Source organism: Merops nubicus, unplaced genomic scaffold (assembly GCF_000691845.1).
Source record: "Merops nubicus isolate BGI_N331 unplaced genomic scaffold, ASM69184v1 scaffold2202, whole genome shotgun sequence".
NCBI lineage: Eukaryota > Metazoa > Chordata > Aves > Coraciiformes > Meropidae > Merops > Merops nubicus.
This window is the reverse complement of record NW_008594077.1, coordinates 41,490-64,034: the sequence shown is the minus strand read 5'-3', so window position 1 is coordinate 64,034 and position 22,545 is coordinate 41,490. Positions and strand designations below refer to the sequence as shown.

Below are 22,545 nucleotides of genomic sequence, written 5' to 3'. Positions count from 1 at the left end.
TGAACATGGGAAGCAGAAACCCCCACGGTGAGATGGCAATCCATACATCGCAAACCAAATGTAACACAGTGAACCCTGTCTGAAAATTATATCATTGGAATGAACTCATTGACTGCTTCTGCCAAAATGGAGAAAAATAACAAAAAAATCAAGGGTTTTGAGAGGTATTTGTTCATGCTTTGTTCTGATATAAAACATCTCAAGTAACAGGTCTTCCATCAGTTCCTTCGAGAAGCAGTTCCTACAGCTAAGATAAGCTTCACTCTCCATTTTATTTCTGTAATTTATAGATGATTAGAATTAACGTCTGGTGTAAGATCTATGAAAGTGATCAATAAATTTTTAAGGCCCAATCTATAAGCATAGTGTGTGGGATCATTTATATCCATTCAAATAGAGCCAGCGATCTCAGGACTTCACAAAAGTCTCAAGGCTCTTCTACCTTCAGCTGACAGCCTTATTCTACGTGCAATACGGATCTACAAAGAACTGCCCATCCTACTGTGCACATTCTATGATCCACATGCAACCTCCTTTTCACTAATTTTTTATCAAATTAATGTATGTATGTGTTGCTTTCTGACAGTGACAGTGTTGTAGCAGAGTAGGAAGAACATGACTGGGATATGTAATGTCAAGATCCTCAGAAGAGCTAAATGTATTTATACAATCATAAGTAGAAACCATATTTCAGTTGGCTGTGCAAGGCCAAGATACAGGTCGTTTTGGTCACGTATTGGGTTTACTTGGACATCTTAAGCACAGATACTTGAGAGAAATAAATCAACAGGATATTTTACATAACATATAGTATTCCTCCCATTTATATAGAAATGCAAAGTCCATTAGAGGTTTCCCAACAGAAACTTGTGTCAGTGGTGTCTCATAGTAATCTATGGCTAGCTGTTTGTGGAACAGCCAAAAGGCTTGCTAATATGCAAAACACATTTGAAACTAACCATAATTAATACCTTTAAATTATTTTAAGCTTTTAAGCATCATTACTTTTAAGCACACTTAGTGTTCTAGTTACCTGGGCACAAAAGTAATTTTTCCTGTAGCATTAGGTAGTCACAACACCTTTGACATTTCAAGGCTGTTATTAAGCTACCAACAAAACAGCACCATCATTTAAAAACCTGTGTTTTATCTGCAATAAAAATCATGTGTTGCCATTTTTGTTCATTACTTAACTATTCACACACCTCTTGTTAACGTTTCCACTTACCCTTCTCCTGAGGTATTACAAAATTATAAGCTTAAGTTAATTAAAGTTTCCTTTGCTTTTCCTTGTGTTTCAGCTCAAAACATCAGTCTAACTCTTTGTTCTTCAGCTTATAAGCCATAAATGTTATTAGTATCTGGAAAACTATTTGAACTTTTCCAGCTGAAGTAAAATTAAAAAGTTGGTGTTTTCATCTTGCTTTTTAATGTTTTCCAACTTATTTCCTTAGCATATCTGAAATCTTAAGACAGTCTATTTTTTTTCTCCTCTCCATTCAAGAGGAATTTACGTCTTGATTCAGCCTTCCTCTTGTCTCTATATTTCCTCAGCCTTTGCTGTAATAGAGACCAATGTTATCTAAAATCAACTGTGACAGGAAAAGAAAAAGCTGTTGCCTTAATTTTCATTGCTATTTTAAGCTTAGGAGTATCGTTGATGCTTTACATACAATCAATACTTTTTAATATATCCTGTCTTTATATACTCTTGTATTAGTATAAAGTTTCACAATCCCACAAGCATCTATTTTTAATATCTTCGATATTTAACATGTTGCCTTCCAATCTGAACAGAATCAGAGGTGTTCTCACAAGTTTCTTTAATGATACATCTTCAACTTCCAAATTAACGTTTTCTGTGGAAAAAAAAAAAAAAAGGTCTTAAACTACCATTTGTGAGATCTGTACAAAGGGACCCATTAGAAGCTGGAAACGACACTGATTTTTATGTGCTTATTTAGTCTTGCCTGTCTTTCCACCTGGTAAATCTCCACAGAACTACTTCCAGTGAGAATCAGATCAAAAAACACCTTGAAGAACTCCTTAACTCCACATCCTTGCAAAAGGCATGCAATTAGACAAATTCTAATAGAATTCTTAATTAAGATGCAGTCATCACTGTAACAATAGGACTTTTTAAGTGAAGGCAATGTGAGATGATCGTAGGAATCAATGATTTTAAAATTCTCTGCGTACTTCTCTAGCAACTGATTTCATTTTCCCAGAAGCGACTCTGCGATAGCTGGCACTGTTACGTATTAGGAAATTGTGGAAATGTGGCACTGCAGAAAAGACTCAGTCTACTCAGATTAAAAATGACTGTGCAAGTCAGAACCAGAATATAACTCCTTGACTACCTATCTTTGTATCTTATTTCAGGGTATATCACTTGTCCACAAACCTGAAAAAGACAATAGATGTATCTCCAGAGAGATTGTGAATTAATTACCGTGTTGGAATGACTTTATGTCAATTCCAGACACCTGAACAATTTTGGGCCCTGCAGTTCACATTCAGGTGCTTTTGTGGCTATTCCATACATATGGGTTGATACCCTGTATGCTTAGACCACTTTGACTATTTTCTTTCAACTAGAACAGAAGTCTAACACAATGAAGCAATTTTGCAGTGCTGACTCCATTTTTACTGTTGGCCAGAGTCTCAAGAGATATGACGGATAGACTTCAGAAATTAGGAATCACCAAATCTTTTTCTTTTTTTTTCATCCCTGTTTTCACCTTCTGGAGCACTTTAGCTCCAGAGCTCACATAATGTGCTACTGGAGAATTTGCATCTCGAAGATTCCTTTCTTCCTCCTTCTTAGTAATCTCCTCAGACAGATTAAAATTCTTCTGCAGAAACAATTCAGGAAACTGGAGGTTAGCATAGCATCATTACATGTCATTACTGTTGTTAAAAGCCTGTGACAACCTCTTGTGGTCATGACCTACTGACTTTTTTTTTTTTTTTTTTTAACTGGATGGAAAAACCATTCCCTTATCTTTTTGTCAGCTGGCACTGATATTCTTAGGCTAGCATGATGGTGTAAGAGGTGCCATACAATCCCACTGCACACATAACCCTTCTCCACCCACTGCTGTACCTCCAAAGTAACTATTTGAACTCTTAGTCAGGCACACAAGCTATACAGTTCTCCATGGTACAAACTTGTTTTTTTTCCAATAAAAAATTAACCCTACTAGTCCTACTAAACACAATGCAAAGTTAAGTAGTAAACAAAATCAAACATTGTTATGGAAACTAATACAAATGCCCATGCACCTTTCACAATCAGAAGAGCGTATATGTATAAGCATTTTATACGACTGCCAGTCTATCCAACTGATGTCCTACTAGAAATGGATGACACTTAATGAGTTGATCACCTTTCCAGTTCTGCTCACTGTCACAAAACACATGCTCAGGATTACGTTATCAAAATAGAGTACAAAATATTTACCATATTTAGAAACTTTTTCAAATGCATCCAAACTTGGCTAACAGGAACCTAAGAGATTCTTGTTCGTTTCATTACCATGGAACACAGATGACTTCAATTCCAAGTCATTAGTCACAATGTACATAGCAGTATAGTAACTACAATTCCAATAGTAACCCCAAATATATATTTGCATCCTTTGGTGCTCTGTTGTTTGAATCATTTTTGCTACCAAAGTGAAGAGCAAGAGCCACAGGTAGAGCCGCCACTGCTTGCACAGACAAGTAACACCAGATTACTTGAGCACGGCTCTGGCTTTTAGCACATCTCTGTAATCTCATTGACTTTTTATGCTATTAAGTGTTGTACATCTCTGATGGTTCAGTAGCAAGTACAGTCACAGACAGTAGATTGACTCAGAGAAGACCAGCACAAAAATCTGTTACATTCAAGAGTATTCTTAACAGATGGTGTTTATTCCACTCTTACTCAGTAAGACAGCAAGTCTGAGAATGACCTAGAGAACTACTTCCCATAATTCCTGAAACACAGAAAACAAGCAAATCACAAAGTGCTGGAAAATAAATATCACCTTACCAGCCACTTGACTTCCCTATAGGCCAGGAATTCCGCAGAGGAAAGGGGAGGGGGAGAGGGGGAGCTGGCATAGGGCAGTGGATTATATCTGAGACTCCATTAGAGACAATAGGGTGAAAGTCAGAATCCACTTGCCTCTAGGAATGCGCAACAACAGATAGGACAGTCTCAAGACTGGACTTGATAACACTGAGCCAAAATGAACATCGGGGTTATTAGGGTGAATGGTCACCAGCTCCAATTTGTGCGTGCAGCTGTCACATGAATGAGTTAGGGAGCTTCTGACACTGCTCTAGTTTTGCATCTGTTACTGAGCCCCTAAACAGAATAAAAATAGAATAAAAAGTAAAATAAAACCCTGCAAATAATGTTAAGAGTTTGTAACATGCTTATAGCAAATTATTTTACTGGGATTATATACTGTAGACCATTGTTTTATGTAAATAGATCCAATTTACTAACAAATCCTGCAGAACTGCTTGTTAATGACCATAATCTTAATTTACTTTTGTGTTTGTTTCACATTAAATAGATGTAGATTTTTTCATGTTTGGGCTGTTTCTAAATACATTTCTATATTAGCCACAGTAAGAGCATCTTTCTCAAATGGAATTAAACAACTAAAATGCATTTTAAAACATTACATTAAAAAAGTCGCTTTATAAATAAGGTCTGTGAAATCTCAGTTGGTTTTAAACTAGTATTAATGTAGTATTTTGCTATTGCATTAAATGTATCAAAAAATAATTGGATTTCCTCTGACGAGATGCCCTGAGAGGAAAGACACCTTTATCACTGAAGTTAGAGAAAAGCCATTAATTTTGAATTATTATTTGTAATAGAGAAATTGCACATCATTTTCCTCAGGAGAAAATGTGAAAAAACTGAGACAAACAAGAAAATATAATATTTGAATGACAGATCTATCATGAAAACCTGGAGAGTAATAACAGCGCCTGCAGGAAGAGAGCACTATCTTTACTGTGAGCAAAATACAGTGTGATAAACAATGAGGTACTCAGACCAACGGTTGTTTCACACAGAGTATTCTAGTATGATCAGATACCACACAATCTTTCAGTAAATATAATATTGAATTTATCCAGATTAAAACCTGAAAAGTACAAAGTTAAGCAAATTATGCATACAGCTGATTTTGTTTCAGTCTAATTCCCTTCTCTTAATAAATTTAATTTTATTACTAATCTTATGGTTTTAAGTTCTTTATGAACTTCATGTGAATCATTTTTCATTTGATGAAAACCTTCAATCTCAAAGGTACTACCAGGGATATTCATGATATTAAAGATTCTCTATTCAAAGGTAAACAAGACTTAGAAATAAAGCACAAGAGATGTTGTGTACCAGTCTTACATGGGAACAAAACTATTACTAAGATAACAATGACTTATGCACATACCATCTTACTTTTGTGTAAGTACTGTTATAAGGAAAAAAAAAAAAAAAAACAGACTCCTGCTGCAATTAATAATAGTTCAAGAGTAGTTCTCCTTACAGCTACAGTGTGTTAAAGAGTATTTCGTACAAAAAAAATTACACAGACTTCGTAAATAAACTGGAAGGGAGTGATGATTTTCACTACCATTTATCACAAATACTGCACAAATGACATTTGGGGATACGGACCAGAACAAATTTATATTTGATTTTAAAAAGATGGTTTTTATTAAGCACAAACAGCTTTTAATACATTATCAATACAAATAGGAAAACATCTGTTTAATGAATTTGAGATATCAAAGATTTAATGGGCAGGTTGCATACTGGCACAATAAAAATGATCTTTTTTTAAAAAGCATTTAAAATTAAAATTATAGGGTCAACACTGTCTACACTGCAGGAACGTTACCTACAGTCTAAAATTACTACATCACCTGGGCATAGGGGAAGCAAAGAACTACAATTTCATAATATGGAACTCCTAACACTTTCATTAGCACCACTCAAAGCTTACATCAGCTGTTTAATTAAGAAGCAGCTGACAGGTCAGATAAAGCTTTACAGCAAATTTCAGTGCAAAGTTTACAGTTCCTTTTTGTAAGATCATTGGAATCTATGGTTTCATAGCATGTTAAATAATTATGGCTTGATAGATGTACAGTGTTAAGATGCTGTGAACATTTACTTTGAAAAAAAGATGAGACTTATAACAGCTGTGAAATGCATTTTAATATATTATGCCAAATTCTGTAATATGCAAACATCATGCTGGATTACAAACTGAAGTCCTATTATGAATTCATAGACATGGGTCAGTATTAGCTCTCTGGGGTAGTTGCTTCCGGTTGTCTCAGTTGCTGCTTTTTCAGGCTAACTAGCTTCATTTTCTCTCTAATGTGTTCTGCTGCAGAAGCCATGTCACTTGGACTCCCAAAGTACTGCTCAGACCTAAAAAAATAAAATTAAAAAATTTTAAAAAATTCTTCAAGCCCCAGAAAACATTGTCAGTCAAAGTAAACCACCACATGAATAGCACTAGAAAACACAAAGCTGATAAGAAAGAACAGGCACTTTTCCCTCCTGAAATTTAAAACCTACCTTTAAAAAGCTTCAGGGACTCAGTGATGAGACTTGATAGCACATCTTAATGAAATTACTACAAACACTAAATGACCTCAACAGCAGAGCACTGTTCTGCAAGTGCAACTAGATACTTCCTACCACTACTTTTTACCTCTCTTCTCTGGATACCCCCAAGTCAGTCTGGCAGTTTTGAGTACTATGACAATCCAGGAAATCTGTCTATAAATGAATTCTGAGGCTATACAATCACTCCATTATTGAAGGACTCTTTCAGTAATGCTCTGTGAAGTCAGCTACATGCTGTCGAACCCCACCATTTATCTCTCAAACTGAAAAGAACACATGGCTGTCTAAGTTATTTCTCCCATTCAAATACAACAAAAGAACAGCTGAAATGTTAAGGAAATGACTAACCAAGCTGTCAGCAAAAGGAGGATTTGAACAGAATACATGTTACAGCAGAAGAACAGGTATCAAATCTAATTACTAAGCAGAAAGGTTGAAGACTTCGGAAACAGTGGTAGGACACAGAACTTCGGACAGAGTAGGGGGACAAGAAAGATATTTCATGCCAGAGTAGACAAGCTTGACTAGGAAACTCCACAGGCAGACTGCACAACTGAACATGGGATCACAGTGTGGGCAGATGTTTTTCCTGATGCAAATTAGAAGCCACAGGCAGGGCAGGGAACAGTTACCTGGACTTCCAAGAAGATACTGACAGAAATCTGAAGTGGTAGAAGGGCTAACAAAGATGTCTCCAAGCATCTTATGACATTTTGTTGTTCCTACATTTCTTAAACTATTCCTAGTAATCTCTGAAACCTTTTGCAAAATGTTTGTTAAATGCTTCAAAATTAGAATGCCTAGGTATAAATGAACAGGGTTTCCTGGGATTTAGGACAGCTAAGACCCCAGTTTTGAGAAGATAAGACATACAGAACTTGACTGAAATGCCAGAGTGGTCAGAAATAATGCTCAGGATTCAGTCAGCCTAAAATACAGGTGTATATATACCTATAGCTATAGGAACATTGCATTAGGACTCAAATCTTTAAGTGTGGCAAGCATCTTCCTTCACAGGGAGCTTTCCCAGGTTGTAATGTTTGTTTTAATAGTGTATCTGCAAGTAATATCCACTTTAAGAATAAGTAGGAGTTACTACTTCTACCAGGTTACTAAAATCTGCTATACAAAAGTTATACCACAATATTTCAACAAACATAATACACTTCTTGTCTGTCTGTGTGGGTTTTTTTTGTGTGTGTGTGTGTGTTGTGTTTTGGTTTTATTTTGTTTACTTTTTCCCTCCTCCTCACAGCCATAAAATCCTCCACTATTTTCAAATACACACCAAAAAGGTGGTAAAAATCATCACTAGTTCAGGCCTGAGTGCACCTTCACGGGTAGCAATCCTTACTGAACAAAACTAAACCACATAGGGAATATGATATTTTACAAGTACGATGACAGGAAATTGATTTTCATGACCAGCTGCTGTTAACTGTATTTTTCAGATCAACTTCAGGTAACTCCTAATGCAGTTGCCCAATAACATTTCATAAGGTTTCAGCCCCTAATTCAAAATACTGATTTCAGATCTCATTCCCTGCGGTGAGGGACCCAACGCACCCAGAGACCAGTTCCAAGGCTTGGATATACTCGGGTAGGAGAAATTAACCACAAGCTCAGCATCACAATGGAGAAGTGTATTTTACTGAATACAGAGAACTGAGTTTTAATATGGCTGAGATTCTGAATTCAATTTGCTTTTGTAGCTCAAGACCCATTTTAAATTAATATGAATAGCTCATAAGGGACAGTGTTTTATTTACTGACTAAATAAAAGAATTTATCTTCAATGCACTCGCTTAGGACTTCAGCAAGAACCACGAATAAGTTAATCAAAATACAATGATTCTAATCTGGTACCTTTCTTCAGGAAGAAAAGATTCTAATGGGTCATTCTTCTGTTACTTCTACATACTTTGCTGGTGTAAAGACTAAATAAATCTAATAATTATTGAGTGTGAAGAAGTCACTACTTTGAAAAAGTGGGCATGTTGTCTTTAGAAAGTTTGAAACTGGACCCACCTGCTTTCTATGAAAAGATAGGAAAGACTTTTAAATAAGTATTAGTGCACTACCTTTTTGATTTCAGCAATAAATGTTCAAGATTCTTCTGCATAGGAGACCATCATGAGACTTTACCAAAAGCATATTCAGAAAGAACTAGAAAAACATTTTGCATACCCATCAGGATAAACTACAGGCACTGTTAGTCTGTCCAACAGTGATTTCCCAACTGCTTCAATTTCATCAAACTGCTCCATTTCATTAAAAGTTTCTGGCTGCTCTGGACATTCCTGCAAAATCTGTTAAAAAGAAAAAAAAGGAAATACAGAATAAAGTACAGAAAGGATAGTATGTAGGTTTTAAGTGATTAACTGGCAGAGCAAATGCTCTTTCAGCGTCTTCACTGCCACATTTATGACATCAACTGAAATATTAATTAAATTCAAGAAAGGAAAATATTGATTACACTACACTGAGAACATAGTTCAGGGCTACCTCTGTTTTGTACTAGAATGTTTTACACTACTTCTAAGAGGGAACAAAAAAAGTGAAAAATAGTTTTGCTGACAATATTCAAGCAACAAATATAAAATGCATAAAAATAGCAGCCTGGATCATTAAACATACAGGACAGATAAAATGGAAGAAACGTGGATAACAAAGAGCCCCTTACAAGTTGTTTCAAAACGAAAATCCGTATCTGGCACAAAGGAGGTGGGATTAAAAGAGTCAGAACACACATGTTTGCAGACAGGACTGGGACACAATACTCATGATTACTCTGTATTTTCTTCCACTTCCCCCTCTGCCACTTCTTTTTTTGCAAAGCAGCACAGATATTAACAGTGCATTTTCCTCACCAGCTCACTGACATGTCACAATAGGGCTAGAAGAATTTTTTTGAACAAAAGCATTATTTTTTTCAGTTATCCATTTATATTTTTTAACTTATGATTGACTAAAAACACAGCAGTTAACTAATGCAATAATGGAAGAATGCTCATAATACAGACATAGAGTAAACTCTTTTATGGATTTATGAACCACTGAATTCTTATTTGGTATCAGGTAAAACTGTTTTCAGTCATCCATGGTAGCACAGATAATGTATTTCTGCTTTTGTGAACCTCCATCAACTTCCAGTGGCTACAAATTCAAAGTATCTTCCATTAATATAAACAAGAAACGGATAAATGCCAGGAGCATATGAATCAGCTTCACACCCGTTCTCTCCTTCAACAGCTGAATGAATTTATTTTCTTTTACCATCTGCAAGGTTGGCTGCCTCAGTTATATGTAATTTTATTGTCAGTAGCAGAAATACACACTCTAAACTGCTTTTCTAAAATGCATCACTTCACAGAAAGAATGGTTCCTGGATAAAAAGGCCCTACACCTCCTGATCTACATTAAAGACATTGTCTTGAATTGGGCATTTGATAACCCTCATCATTCCTGCCCTTCAAGAAGCTGTTACTGAATTGTGGCTGTTCCTTACAACATTGTTTTTGACGGCTCATCCTCCAACTTGGCACAGTGGCGAGACACTTGCTTATAGGATTTTTGAAAACCATACCAAGGTAGAGGTGTGTTCTGAAGAAAGCACATTCAAAATCCTCCAAGTGCAAAATATAACATGCAGCAACACAGCACGCATGGAAACTGAACTGCTGAGAGCTGTATTCATTTCCACACTTTGTGGGAAGGGTATCACATTCAAAACGCACACAGCTTGAAAAGGCAACACTCCTTTTAACTCTCTAAAGATCTTAAACGACCCCATAGCTTTGTATTATGCTTTGCACAAAATCACAAATCAAGCAGTGTTCCTTGAATTTAAGAATTACAGTCTAAAACACACAATGAAATGCTTTATGATCAACATCAGTGCCCTTTTGAAGAGTTAAAAAAAAAACCAAAACCTAAACAACCCACATTCTTCCCTGTCCCAACTTAATGTACCTGAACTTCAGGGCTGCTGTTCCCCTTTTTGTTAAGCAGGCCCTGCACCAATATAGGTATAAGCAATAACTGAGGTTAAGTATTGAAATTAACAATTAGAAAAATAAGCTTAAATTCTTCTGCCTTTTTTTTTTTTTTTTTAATATTTCGAAAGAGAACAAAAAACACACTGACAACTTTATATTTCTCACATTATTTGCTTAAATTCAACACAAATATTTTTTTTCTTAAAAACACAACACTCACCTTTTCAGCACTGGAATGAAATGCAGCAGCTGTTTCCAGGCGGTGTACTCTTTCTTCAGAAGTTATTGTAAACTGTTTCCACACTCTGTTCAGCCTTGGAAGCGTGTCCCCCGAGGACCTCGAAGTGCATCGCAGGGACTGGCACAGAACAACAGTTGCCTGTAGTAACTGTCTCCCGTAGTCGTAAGTACTCTAAAAGTTGGAGAGGATGGAAAGGGAAGTACACATAAGAACTCCACATTTAGCTTAGTTGTTAATGAACATCTTAAAAGGACAGCAGGTGAGTTTATGAAGGCTCCTCAATTTACGTTCACAAAGTATATTGAACTAATCTGGTCCACTAGGAAATGCTGCTGAAGTATGAATCAAATTGTAATAACCAAACAGTTATTTTTCTCATTAAAAAGGATTTAAAAAAATAAACCTTGTTGTCTAGCATTCAGAAATGGCAAAAAAGGAGATCTTCCTGAAAATTTCAAATAGCTGCTTGGATAGGATACTTGGTATCTGCTGCCAAGATGACTCTCAGAGACTTCACTGTCATGTTTGTGGTCATTCAGCATCCAGGTGTATTTTGGCACGTGTTTGTAACAGCAAGCTGTTCTCCTGCCATCATCAGTTCTAATTCATCGCAGCAGAGTATCGGTTCCAGAGTAACAGGTGCAATTCAAAAACATCCCATCTGTTAATTGCCAAATCTGAATTAGACATTCCTCAAAGCAGTGTACAACTGAACATGGCCCAGCTTGTACACTTCCTATTCTTACACACCGACATACTGAAGATCTGCAAACAGGTGTGCAAACATGTCCTACGGCTCCAGTGAGCTTCAGCACTCCTGTACAGCAGGATTCACTAGTTGACTGATACAGTCAAGAATTAAAGCTGTCAGTTCTGTTCAACCACTAAATCTGCTGGGGTCAAAACTCCTTGTACCAACATGACCATCACACACCAACAGTCAACTCTATTTGGAAAACCAACAGAAAGATAAGCTCTGTTTCATCAAGTACAGCATAAAATAGACTGAAACCAAGCAGCTCATCCCCATTTCAGTATTTCGTTGCAGTCCTTCAAAAGTCATTATAAAGATTGTTTGAAATATATGCCTTTTAAGAAAGTCCATGTGAAGCTTGCTTCACATAGGCAATGCAAACCACAAAATGGGTAAAGCAAGGCAGTACACGGCAGCATTTCCCTTGTTGATGGAACTTCAAAATCTCAATAGGATCACCACCAATATCAGCTATCACTATTTCTTCATTCAAGCATGCAGCCAAACCATTAACACCAATGACAGCTGTTCCGTGAATGTCTATACAGGTACCAATTCTACTTGTGAGATCTTCTGAAAATGTACAATACCCATATCACTAAAAAAAAAATAATTTCACCTGTGCAACATCAACAAACTTTCGATGTTTCTCCAGTAAAACTTTTGTTTCTTGAGCATCATCTCCCAATCGGATGTGTGTCTTCAGCAAAGCGTCCAACAGTTCACTTAACCATTCTACTGCCTTAAAAGGAGAAGTTAAAAAGAATAAAAACTAGTAAATTAAATTAATTCAGAAGGGTGAAGTAACTTCAGTTACTAGCATATACTTTTGACACAGAAAAGAGTTAAGAGACATCACAAAGCAGCAGATCATGCATGTAATCACCAAATACGCTCTTTTTGGTCATTGCTATATCCTTTATTGTCACTGTACAAATTCACTAAGTAAAACTAAATTTGTAAGTGACAAAAATAATACTGTACCACTGCTAAAACCCATAAATTTAACCGGTGGACTACAAAGGCCAGAATAATGAAATTTTGTGGGCATTTCCATACCTGAGCAGCATCCTCTTCACATTTAAATAACTGTACCATCTGAAGCATCTTCAGTCGCCGCACATCCACCATATCCTCACACCTTAAACAGCAGCACAAAAAGACTCGTGTACGGTAGAGACAAAACACAGACCTTGACAATGATGTTCTCAGCAAACAACATGAAGGTGCAAGTGTTTATGAAAATGTCATTGAAGCATTTTTGTACTGCTTAGCGTGGTCAAAATATAGTGCCCCTCATAATGATAACAAGCATGTAATTAACACAACTGAGCACTACAGCCCACTGAAATCATGATCCTCAAGACCCCCAGTAGAGCTAGAGCTATAGACTGTAATACCAGCCAGAGCTACGAGGCCTCCCAGCAGCACTGCAGGTTCTCCACCTTGTTGCACAGGTAATTTTTGCCACACAGAGGCTTACCCGGCCAAGACAGACTTTATTCTACTCAAGTCTAGGTGAAAGCTGGCTTACACCTGGCATAACTCTGAATTGTACTGTGAGCTTGTGGCAAAGTTATTTTGGTGTATAACATGAGGACTGTTTAAAAGCTGCTAGTAAATCTTTTCATTTTTCTTTTTTATCTAACTGAAGACTATAATAACTGAACCCTTATATGACGATGTTCTTTGCTATAACTTGTCAGGGAGCATTTCAAAATCCATTTCATATAAAAACTAATTCAAACTTTCTTATTTTGAATCAAGCACATTTTGCAGATCTATCTACAGTTCAATTTTTTTTAAAAAAAAAAGTCTTGAAAGTTCTTTCCACAGTGAGAACTAAGCTGATACATTTAGGAATGACCTTCCCACTTCAGTTTTAGAACCTACTAAGTAGACAGCACGAATCAGCCTCCCATCCAGTACAAATGGAATTACTAATGTCAACAACAGTTACCACTGTAAGTGCATGCAAAAGTTGGTATGCACAGCTCTGTTTTTTCAAACTGGTTGCAAACATAAGCACGTCCAAAGAACAATTTATTAGTAAGCTACATCTTGTTATATATTCTGTAGCATCATGATGTTTACAGAAAGCAAGTTTGTTGCTTTAATAATGCAGGAAAATAGTTTATGGGTTCTAAAAGTGTAACTAAACCAGCAAAATGTCTCTAGCAGTAAATATTATATATGTGTATATAAACAATGTGAAACTTTTAATATAAATTTAAAAATAAATAGAAGCCTCAAAAACATGACTATGAGATTCTACGGAGAGATAGTAGTCCTTATTATACTTTTTTGTCTCTCATCCAGGCCGAAGAACCTTGTTTAATCATTCATCATCTGGAAATGGCTTCATACCTTTGTCTGAATGTTTTATTGACTTTTGGATCCTCTAAATGACTTCCCACAATTCAATATCTGTTCTGAGAATAGGGACCAGAATCGTGTAACACTTAAAACAGAAACTGACAACAAATCTAAAAAGTGACACCATGAATTTTTACTTTTAATTTTCTATTCCTTTCCTAACAAACCTTAGCTTTTTACTTGCTTCTTACTGTGTGACCAAATATTAAAGCAATTTTTGCAAAAATTGTCCAACGTCTCTCTTTATGAGTTAACAGCTGGTTCAGAGTCCATTACTACCATATTTAAAGTTTTTTCCTTCTCTGACATGCATTTCTCTTCTCAGTAGTGAATTCTACCTGCCACTTTATTGCACACTGACACAGTCCTCTGCAGCTCTCGGCAGTTATCCCTCTAAACACAACTGCTTCTCAAGTTAATAGGATTCAGAGGACATACGCAATACCTTCTCCAAGCATTACCACAACACATGGTTTCTTACACCAAGCTCCCTAAGAAAAAATTTGTGAGTGGTAGAATGAATTTCTGAAATGAGCACTTGAAGCTCATTAGACTTTGCTGTTCCCTAGAGGCCCCTTTTTGTTCAGCCATTGCCCTCAAAGTTCAGGCACTTTCCACAGCGAGTACTTTTTTCCAGATGAGCAACATTATCCAATCCTTTCACACTGTTGAGCAGAAACAAAAGGCAGGTGTACAGTCAATACAGTACTACTACAGCATCAAGAAAAAACAATCAATGAAAGGCTTGAAGGAAGAGGATGATAGCAAAATCCACCCTTGCTAATTCAATTCTCCTCAGCGGTTTTCCCTGCTACAACTTCATTTCCCTCTCTATTTTTTTCCAAAACTCACAAACCCCTTGCATTTTAAAAACTGAACTCTGTGCCTCCATTTTGTACCCTGTCCCCCCCAACACCACCTAATCCTTCTTCCAACATCCAGGTGAAAATGCCATACTCAAAGGACACTGGTTGTGAAAAAGAAGAGGATAAACTAGTCTGTAGATAATTAATACATAATTTTAGAGCCATCATGCCTCTTGCATCCATTCTGTAACTTCATATAGGAGGAATGTATAATTCTTGAGCATTTACAAGTACAAGAATGTACCCGAATACTCCATCTAGCACTGAAATACACGAGGTGCTGGAATTAGGAATATGCTGGAACAGGTTAGGCTGGAAAGCTTCTGTTCCATTTACATATACTACAAATATAAATTTGTTAATCCCTCAACTGAATATAAAGCAAAATGGTCTCTTTATAAATATTTTAAATTTTTTTTTTAAGTGGCCTGTTGGCACACAAAAATCTTATCAACTGCCACTGTTATTACCTTTGTTTTCTAAGCTGCATATCTTCCATCACTCCTTGGATATGGTCCACATTTTCTTTGTTTTCAATGGTCACATCTTTTCCATAGGCCCATGATGCCTGGTTAGATATCTGATCAAGAAGACTTTGACCTTTCTCACGCAAGCCTTGCAAGCCTAAGTCTGAAGGGGAAAAAAAAAAAAAAAAAAAAGTCAATGTTCACTCAGATTTGTTATTTAGCTCTCTCAAAGGAGAGCTATGAAGTGCAATGGAATGTGAGATGGAAGGCTGGGAAATTAAAAGGACATTACTATCTGTCCTTCACTGCTCTTTTCCAACTTTTAGGTTTCAGTAAGCATTTGTCTGTACTAATGAAAAGCTAAGGCTTTGCTATTTTATGACCTAGCAGATAACAAGAAAAGGAATAAAAGCTGACAGTGAGTATTAACTTTTCAGCATATAAATAGCTAATTAATGTCTTTCATCCACACAGCTGCACAATATCTAAAATGTTTATCACTGCTAAGAGGTTGCAGACTAAATGTTCTTCCATGGCTCACAGAAGTTAATACTTTACAATTCATCTGATATGGATTTTTCTATACTGAAATATGGCAATCTGCCGTTACATCTATTATTTGGCAGCTCTACTATCAGTTTTTCCAAAGGAATATCTAGTTTATGCATCACACTGTTATATTCCAACCATAACTACTTCTACCATGTCTGATTTTACTTCAAAGCTCTCTCTCCTACAATATATCGGACTTGATAACCATTATAGGTCACTTCCAGATGAAATATTCGATTCTATATGCTTGACAGTACAGCAACCTGAAATGTGCCATTTATTAACATATATATTCAAAGCTACTGCAAGATATTCAAGTACAAGCATTCTAAGACTGAGTGCATAACAGTCCTCAAGGGGTCAGTTCTGGAGACAAAAAGATCATCTAAGCACTATACTACTGAGACACTAAGGATGACTAGTTGGGGGAAAAAGATCTCTTTACAGATGCAGTGCGTGATAATGATATGTAAACCAATATGTATTACATATAAACCATTTAAAAGAAAACCATCTTCAGATCACTTTCCCAGGCAGAACAACTATGCAGTAGATGGCTTAAGTGAGTGAAAGGTATTTAGGTGGAACGTTACTCTAGCTTGAAATCAGAAGAAATATTACTTCTGCTGTCTTTCTTTAGAGGGGGAGCTGGGTTTACCATTTTTTCCCTGTAATGCATTCATTAGAAATGTGTATATCTGAAATGCAGAAATATTTTGCTTACCAACACTTTTCAATTTCTCTTCCAGTAGTTTTAAAGTTTGTTGAATTGATGCTCCATCTGCTGGCGCTACATCTACACACAACATTCCTAGTAAGCCATCCAATTGCTGAGACAACTGAAATGAAACACACCATCAATGTTGATATTTGAAAAGAATTTGATCTTCAGACAGTTGGGTCTGCAGTCTTCTTCTAAATGTTTCAATATCTATAATTTTAGAAGATTCTCTTTGCATCTATAAGAAATGAAAGTCAAGATGAGAATAAAGACTCATCTGCCTGAAAGATTCCAAGAGCATACATCCCTAGATGAGGGATAGGGGGAAGCAGAGAATTCTTTTTTTGACAAGTATAGGAAAGAAATAAATGCCAATTTAAAAAAGAAACTATGAAAAGTACACTACATTGCAGTCAAATTAATGCATATGCTGCTAATAAACAACACAAGAGGGGAAAAACGTAACTGTTTAACTAGAAAACATCTTATTTCAAATTCTAGTGAAATTTAAGACATACTACAAAGCACTTCTCTCCTAAAGAGGAAGTCCATCTTCTCAGTGTCTCAGTTACAGTAAATGAAGACTTAACAGCATTTTCCAAGTGACATTATACTTGACTCTCAGTCCCCAAATTTTTTTCAATATATTCAACATTTAGAATACTAAGGCAATAATACATTGACAGGTGAGCCTGTGAAAAGTTACACAGAAAAACTCACATCCTGGGCAACACTGTGGAATTCAAGTGCTGCTTGTAATAGATTCTGCCTGAATTCCAGCTGACTGGCCTGCCGGTAGCACACGTCACTCAGCTGTTGCTGCAATGCTTTCAGTTCCACAAGGTCCTCCTCATCCCCTGCATTTAGAAGGGCTGCTATCTGCTGATTAAGCTCAACATAAACAGCAAACCACTCCTACAAACACAAGAAAACCAAGCATTAAAATATTACCAAATATAATTCTCTTTCTCATCAAATGGCATGCATCTAACTGCAGACTAAGAAACAACCAGATTTTAAAAAAGGAACCTGTTTCAGCTTAGATTGAATTATGCAATCTCACACAGGAGGAAAAAACATTCCTAATTTCAAATCAACTCAAAAAGTACTTACTGCATGTTAATCTATATACACTGTAGTATAAAAAAAATGGTGCAGAATGATGAGAAGATTACAAGGCATGGCTACTAGCTCCCAGCAAACTCTCACTCAAACTATTTTATTGAACCAACAAGAGTTTCTACAATTTTTAAACAAATTTTAGTGCTTACATGTCTATAGTGCTCTGCTGAAATAAAGGCTTTTTGCCAAGCAGTAAGCTATTACAAAAGGCTGTTCATAGGACTATCTAGGTGTCACTTTCAGTGACTGAAACCTGCAATAATTTTTTAAAAACATTTAGAGAAGAATACTAAGGTTGACAAGTGAAAGTAATCGCTGTCTTCTAAATAAAATAGAGCATCCACATATAGAAACTTCAAAAAGATCCTTCTTTCTTATTTACCTTTATGCTACCCAATTCAAAGCATGTAGACTTGCTTTTCAAATGCTTTGAATACTGAATACATACATAGAAGTTATGCTGTCATGGCGGTTTATTTGCAAAAGAAAGTAGTTCAAATATTTAAAAATTCTGGGAAATTTAAAATTACTTGATATGCAAGATCATATTCCCATCTTCCATGATAGAGATACCTGTAAAGCAAAACGTTTGCTCAACAGTTTCTATTTTGTCCTACTGTAAAATGACCTTCAAATGCCCTACACATTTCTAATGCTACAGAACAGCACCATCTATTGGCCTAAAATACCTAATTTAATCAGTATTCTTCTCACACTCCTATGAAGATGTTTGGCATTTTTTAAAAGTATGCCTTCGGCTTTTGCATCATTTATTTACAAAGCATGCAAAATAGATTACAAATATCCATATTCTGATTTTTTTTTTTTTTTACCCAAAGCTGCATTTACCATCTGCTCACAGGAAGAGACCGAGTATACAAAGATACAAGGAGGTGAAAAAAGCAATGAAAGTTAAATTAGCAATCAGCCAAAAAGTTAAGAGCAGAATAAACCTCTCATCTACCCCAAAAGGGGCAGCTAAGATGACATAAGGAATCACCTTCCATTGTACACTACATTGTACATTACACACGTACTATAGATATAAAGGTTCAATAAATTCACTTTACACAACATGACTCCTGTTATTACCGTTAGACACTGAACATACAAATCGAACTTACTGAGTGTAGTCAGTCAACCATAATATGAGAAGTGAAACAAAAAAAATCTAGAGAATAGGTTTTAGATTTTATTTTTAGCATTAAAGCTATGGGTTTTGGCACAAAAAGTGTGTTTCTTATCCTTTCCGTAGGGGAAAGTTTGGCACAGCTATGGGGGACAGCTCAAATCAGTGGAAAACAGTGCAGCATTAGCTACAAAGTAACAGATCTAGTATACTGCTCAGGAACAAATCAGTCAGAAAATTAAACCCCCAAAACAACCCCACCCAAAACAGTCTCAAAACCCAAAAACCTAAAAACAAACAAGCAGCAAACAAAAAGCACCCTAAATTTATTCTTTCAATTCTGAGTAAATTGAAGCAAAGATCCTATCTTTAAAACAAATGAAACATTTTTGCAAGTATCTTCAAAATAGAAGTAATATAAACAACAACAAATAGGAGATAACTAAAGAAAATAATGAAAGAGGAAGAGTACACTCAGCTATTATGAGACATTTCAAAATCAAAGAAAAAGGCAAAGCACATTTTTTTCCAGTGCTGTTGTCAAAAAAATGGTTTTAATTTATAAACAAGCACCTAAATTTAAGGTAGGGCAGTGGTCTCCTAATTACTTCTTTTGATATAAAAATAAAATAATTTTTCTGACTTATTTCTCCAAACTCCTGCCAACACCCAAGCAGCATTTCATCCTGTCAGTGCTCTTGTGATGTGTAAACTGTAGGCAAGCCTGCAAACTTCGGTGGGATTTGAATGATTCCAAGGACTTATTTATAATCCCCTGAAAGGGTATAGTTGTCTGTTACAGATATTCAAGTGAGAACAAAGTACATTGAACCTCATTTTCTCTGTTCAGTTGGAAGTGCTAATATGACTGAAAGATATTAAAAATTACTGTTGTCACTGAAGTAGGCATGGGATTTCGTTGTTTTTTTGTTTTTTTTTTCTTTTTTTTTTTTTCCCCATTTCAGTTAGGATTTTAACCATAAGATGTTTTACACTTCAAAAGGTACTGGTTTTCTTAGTAGAACATTGCTTGCAGAGCTTAAAGCAACAAACACGTTTCTGCATCAGAGCAAGAAAATAGTACTCAGACATGTAGTCAACAGAACCAGAGTAGTCTGGTGCAGTGTTTCTCAGACTAAAGCTTTGGATTGGTTATTTTTCTCCAAATTATGTCAGAAAAAATTATAACAGTGATTATTTTCTCTGCCATGCCTATAAAGGGAACTTAGGAAAACTGGACAGAATTGTCAATGTCTACATCAAGGAAAGTCAGGAAAGATTAAAAGCACCGTGAACAACAGTCCCTTTGAGAACAATCAGTATTCATAACCCAACTACAGTTCATCATCTGGTAGAAAGAAAATTCTACTGCATCTTATGAAGCCTTCAAAATTAGAAGCAAGAGGCATCAAGTCAGTACAGTTAAAAAACTCACTCTTCAAGATTATGAATGTAAACTATATCTTAAATCTTGATCAATGAAAGTGTTAAGCCAGTTTCAGCTAAATGTAGTTTAATAAAGACAAAAATACTAACTTGTGCACCTGAGAAGTACAGGACTTCTCAGCCATTTTGGCAGGGAGGAAAAAGACAATCTACTTCTACTCACTGTGAAAATTTAAGAACTGCTGTAATGTAACAAACCCAAGAAAAGTCATAGATAGAAATCAGTATTTCTCTGCACTGGAAAGCAAAAATAAATAACATGTACATATAATGACCATATTAAGTTCTTAAACTCCTCAGGTACTTTCCTCTGTAACCCATAAAATCATGCACTATGCAAAATTCCTAAGAGAAACTGCTCATAACTGCATGTACTTAGAATAATTTTACTACTTGAAAAGGGTATGGGAAATCTCACACTGTGCTGGCTCTCAATCTCTTCATGTTTCTGTTGCAAAGCTTGTGAAGCTCTGATTGAATCACCTATTCCCCACTGGGTCCTTAGCTGTTCTGATCCAGGTCCTTCAAGCCAATTGACTACCTGTCAATAAGATAAAGATGACAAAAATAAAGTAGCAAGTCAATTACATATGAAAATGGGTACAAAAATATATTTTTTTTTATAACAAAAGTTGAAATATTTCAAAGCATATGTTTATGAAAAAAAGGAATGTTTTTAGGCTCTGCACACATCTTGCTGCTGAATCCATTCACATCTTCAAAAACTTCATGCAGAAACTACTTTTCATTAACAGCTATTTTTCATTCAGCTCCATGAAAGCAGGTGGCAGTTATCAAAAGATTTATCACATACTTGTCATTTCATGTGTCAATAAATACCTTAAAACACAATTTTCTTGAACCTCTCATATGAAAACGATTTCCCCCCCCCCATGAATTATAATGCAGAGCTGTATTCAACCTCACACCTCCCAGAAGCTGTCCTTATTTTCTTGAATATGTTAACACTCAAGTACCGCACATGTACCTGTCCCGTAATTAAATTTACACAACAACTCAGTATTTTATCTCTTCCAACTTGCTGTAATCAAAGAACAGAAGCCTCTTACAGAGTCTTAATGGCCACATCTCATGGGATCTGCCTTTGCAGAAATCTTTGCAGGGTCATGTCAATATAATTTTGGACTACAGTATTTGAATTCTTTTATTATTACTATTATTTTGAGACAATTTAGTTTGGTATTAATATTATTCAAAGCAAAGCAGAGTAGCTTGAATTTTGGTTTCCTTAAACACACTCGAATTATCAGATTATAACTGTGGCAAAAATTTATGATAATTTTTTTAATATCTAGAGAACAGATCTAGATAGCTGTGATGAAACATGGTGCAAAAGTCACATACTACTGGAGTCCTGAAGTAAGGAAATGCAGGAATACCCACGAATTCTGAACCTTAATGAAAAAACATAGGAAGCCAGCTCCCTCTCTTTAATCTGGCTTTTGTTTAAACAAAGGTGACAGCACAAACTTCATACACTTTTTCAGGAAATATGATACAATACACAGTGTAAGACCATAACCATGAGGACAAATGAAATAGGAAATAATTGACCATTTTTCTAGTGCTGCTAAACTATGTTGCAACAGTAATCAAGAATGAACATCACCATTACAGATGGTTGCTCAATTCATCTCACCTTTTAGTCACGTCTGTGTCTTCCCTCTCCACTTTTTCACTCCCACCCCTCACTGTTTCAGAGCACTTACTCTTTGCTCCAGAAGCATCCCGAGTCTTACTTTTATCATTTCTAGAGCAAATTAACACTCCACAGGTCTTTTTTGTTTAAAGAGAAACTTCCTGTTGTGCTCAGTACCTCTGCACAGCTGCTGCTGCTTAAAAATGGAACAGATCTAGAAGTGAATGTGCCCAGATGTCTGCCTGTAACCTCAGCGTGGCCTGGAAAACCCACATACGGGAACAACAGTTCTCATGCACGTCTGAAGCTGTGCACAAGACTACTGCCCAGCAGTGCCCTCTCTGACCAAGACCACATCCCTACTGCAAGTTTCCAGCAACTACTGCATTGCCTCTGAAACTGCTTAGCTTAGTACATGGCCATTCTTGTGTGACATGCTTGCACTGAGAAGGGTCACTAGGGGACCTACAGAAAGAAGCCATGTTATTTCCATAAAATATACTTTTTAATAGTTAATGACTAGAATACTACAAGGCCTGACATGAATTTTTATGCATTAAGATT

General features: G+C 36.1%; 1 protein-coding gene across 1 annotated transcript in view; it reads right to left on the bottom strand.

Moving 5' to 3' along the window:
* Positions 1 to 5,704: 5,704 nt before the first annotated feature.
* Positions 5,705 to 22,545, bottom strand: part of SESTD1 (SEC14 and spectrin domains 1) — a 46,961-nt gene continuing 30,120 nt past the window's right edge. The window contains exons 9-17 of the mRNA XM_008935611.1: positions 20,740 to 20,862; positions 17,345 to 17,539; positions 16,628 to 16,742; positions 15,355 to 15,514; positions 12,702 to 12,783; positions 12,262 to 12,384; positions 10,868 to 11,059; positions 8,837 to 8,958; positions 5,705 to 6,448 (exon numbers count right to left, since the gene is read on the bottom strand). Of these exons, the coding sequence (XP_008933859.1) occupies positions 6,319 to 6,448; positions 8,837 to 8,958; positions 10,868 to 11,059; positions 12,262 to 12,384; positions 12,702 to 12,783; positions 15,355 to 15,514; positions 16,628 to 16,742; positions 17,345 to 17,539; positions 20,740 to 20,862 (1,242 nt within the window). The 3' untranslated portion in view covers positions 5,705 to 6,318. The remainder of the gene's footprint in view (positions 6,449 to 8,836; positions 8,959 to 10,867; positions 11,060 to 12,261; positions 12,385 to 12,701; positions 12,784 to 15,354; positions 15,515 to 16,627; positions 16,743 to 17,344; positions 17,540 to 20,739; positions 20,863 to 22,545) is intronic.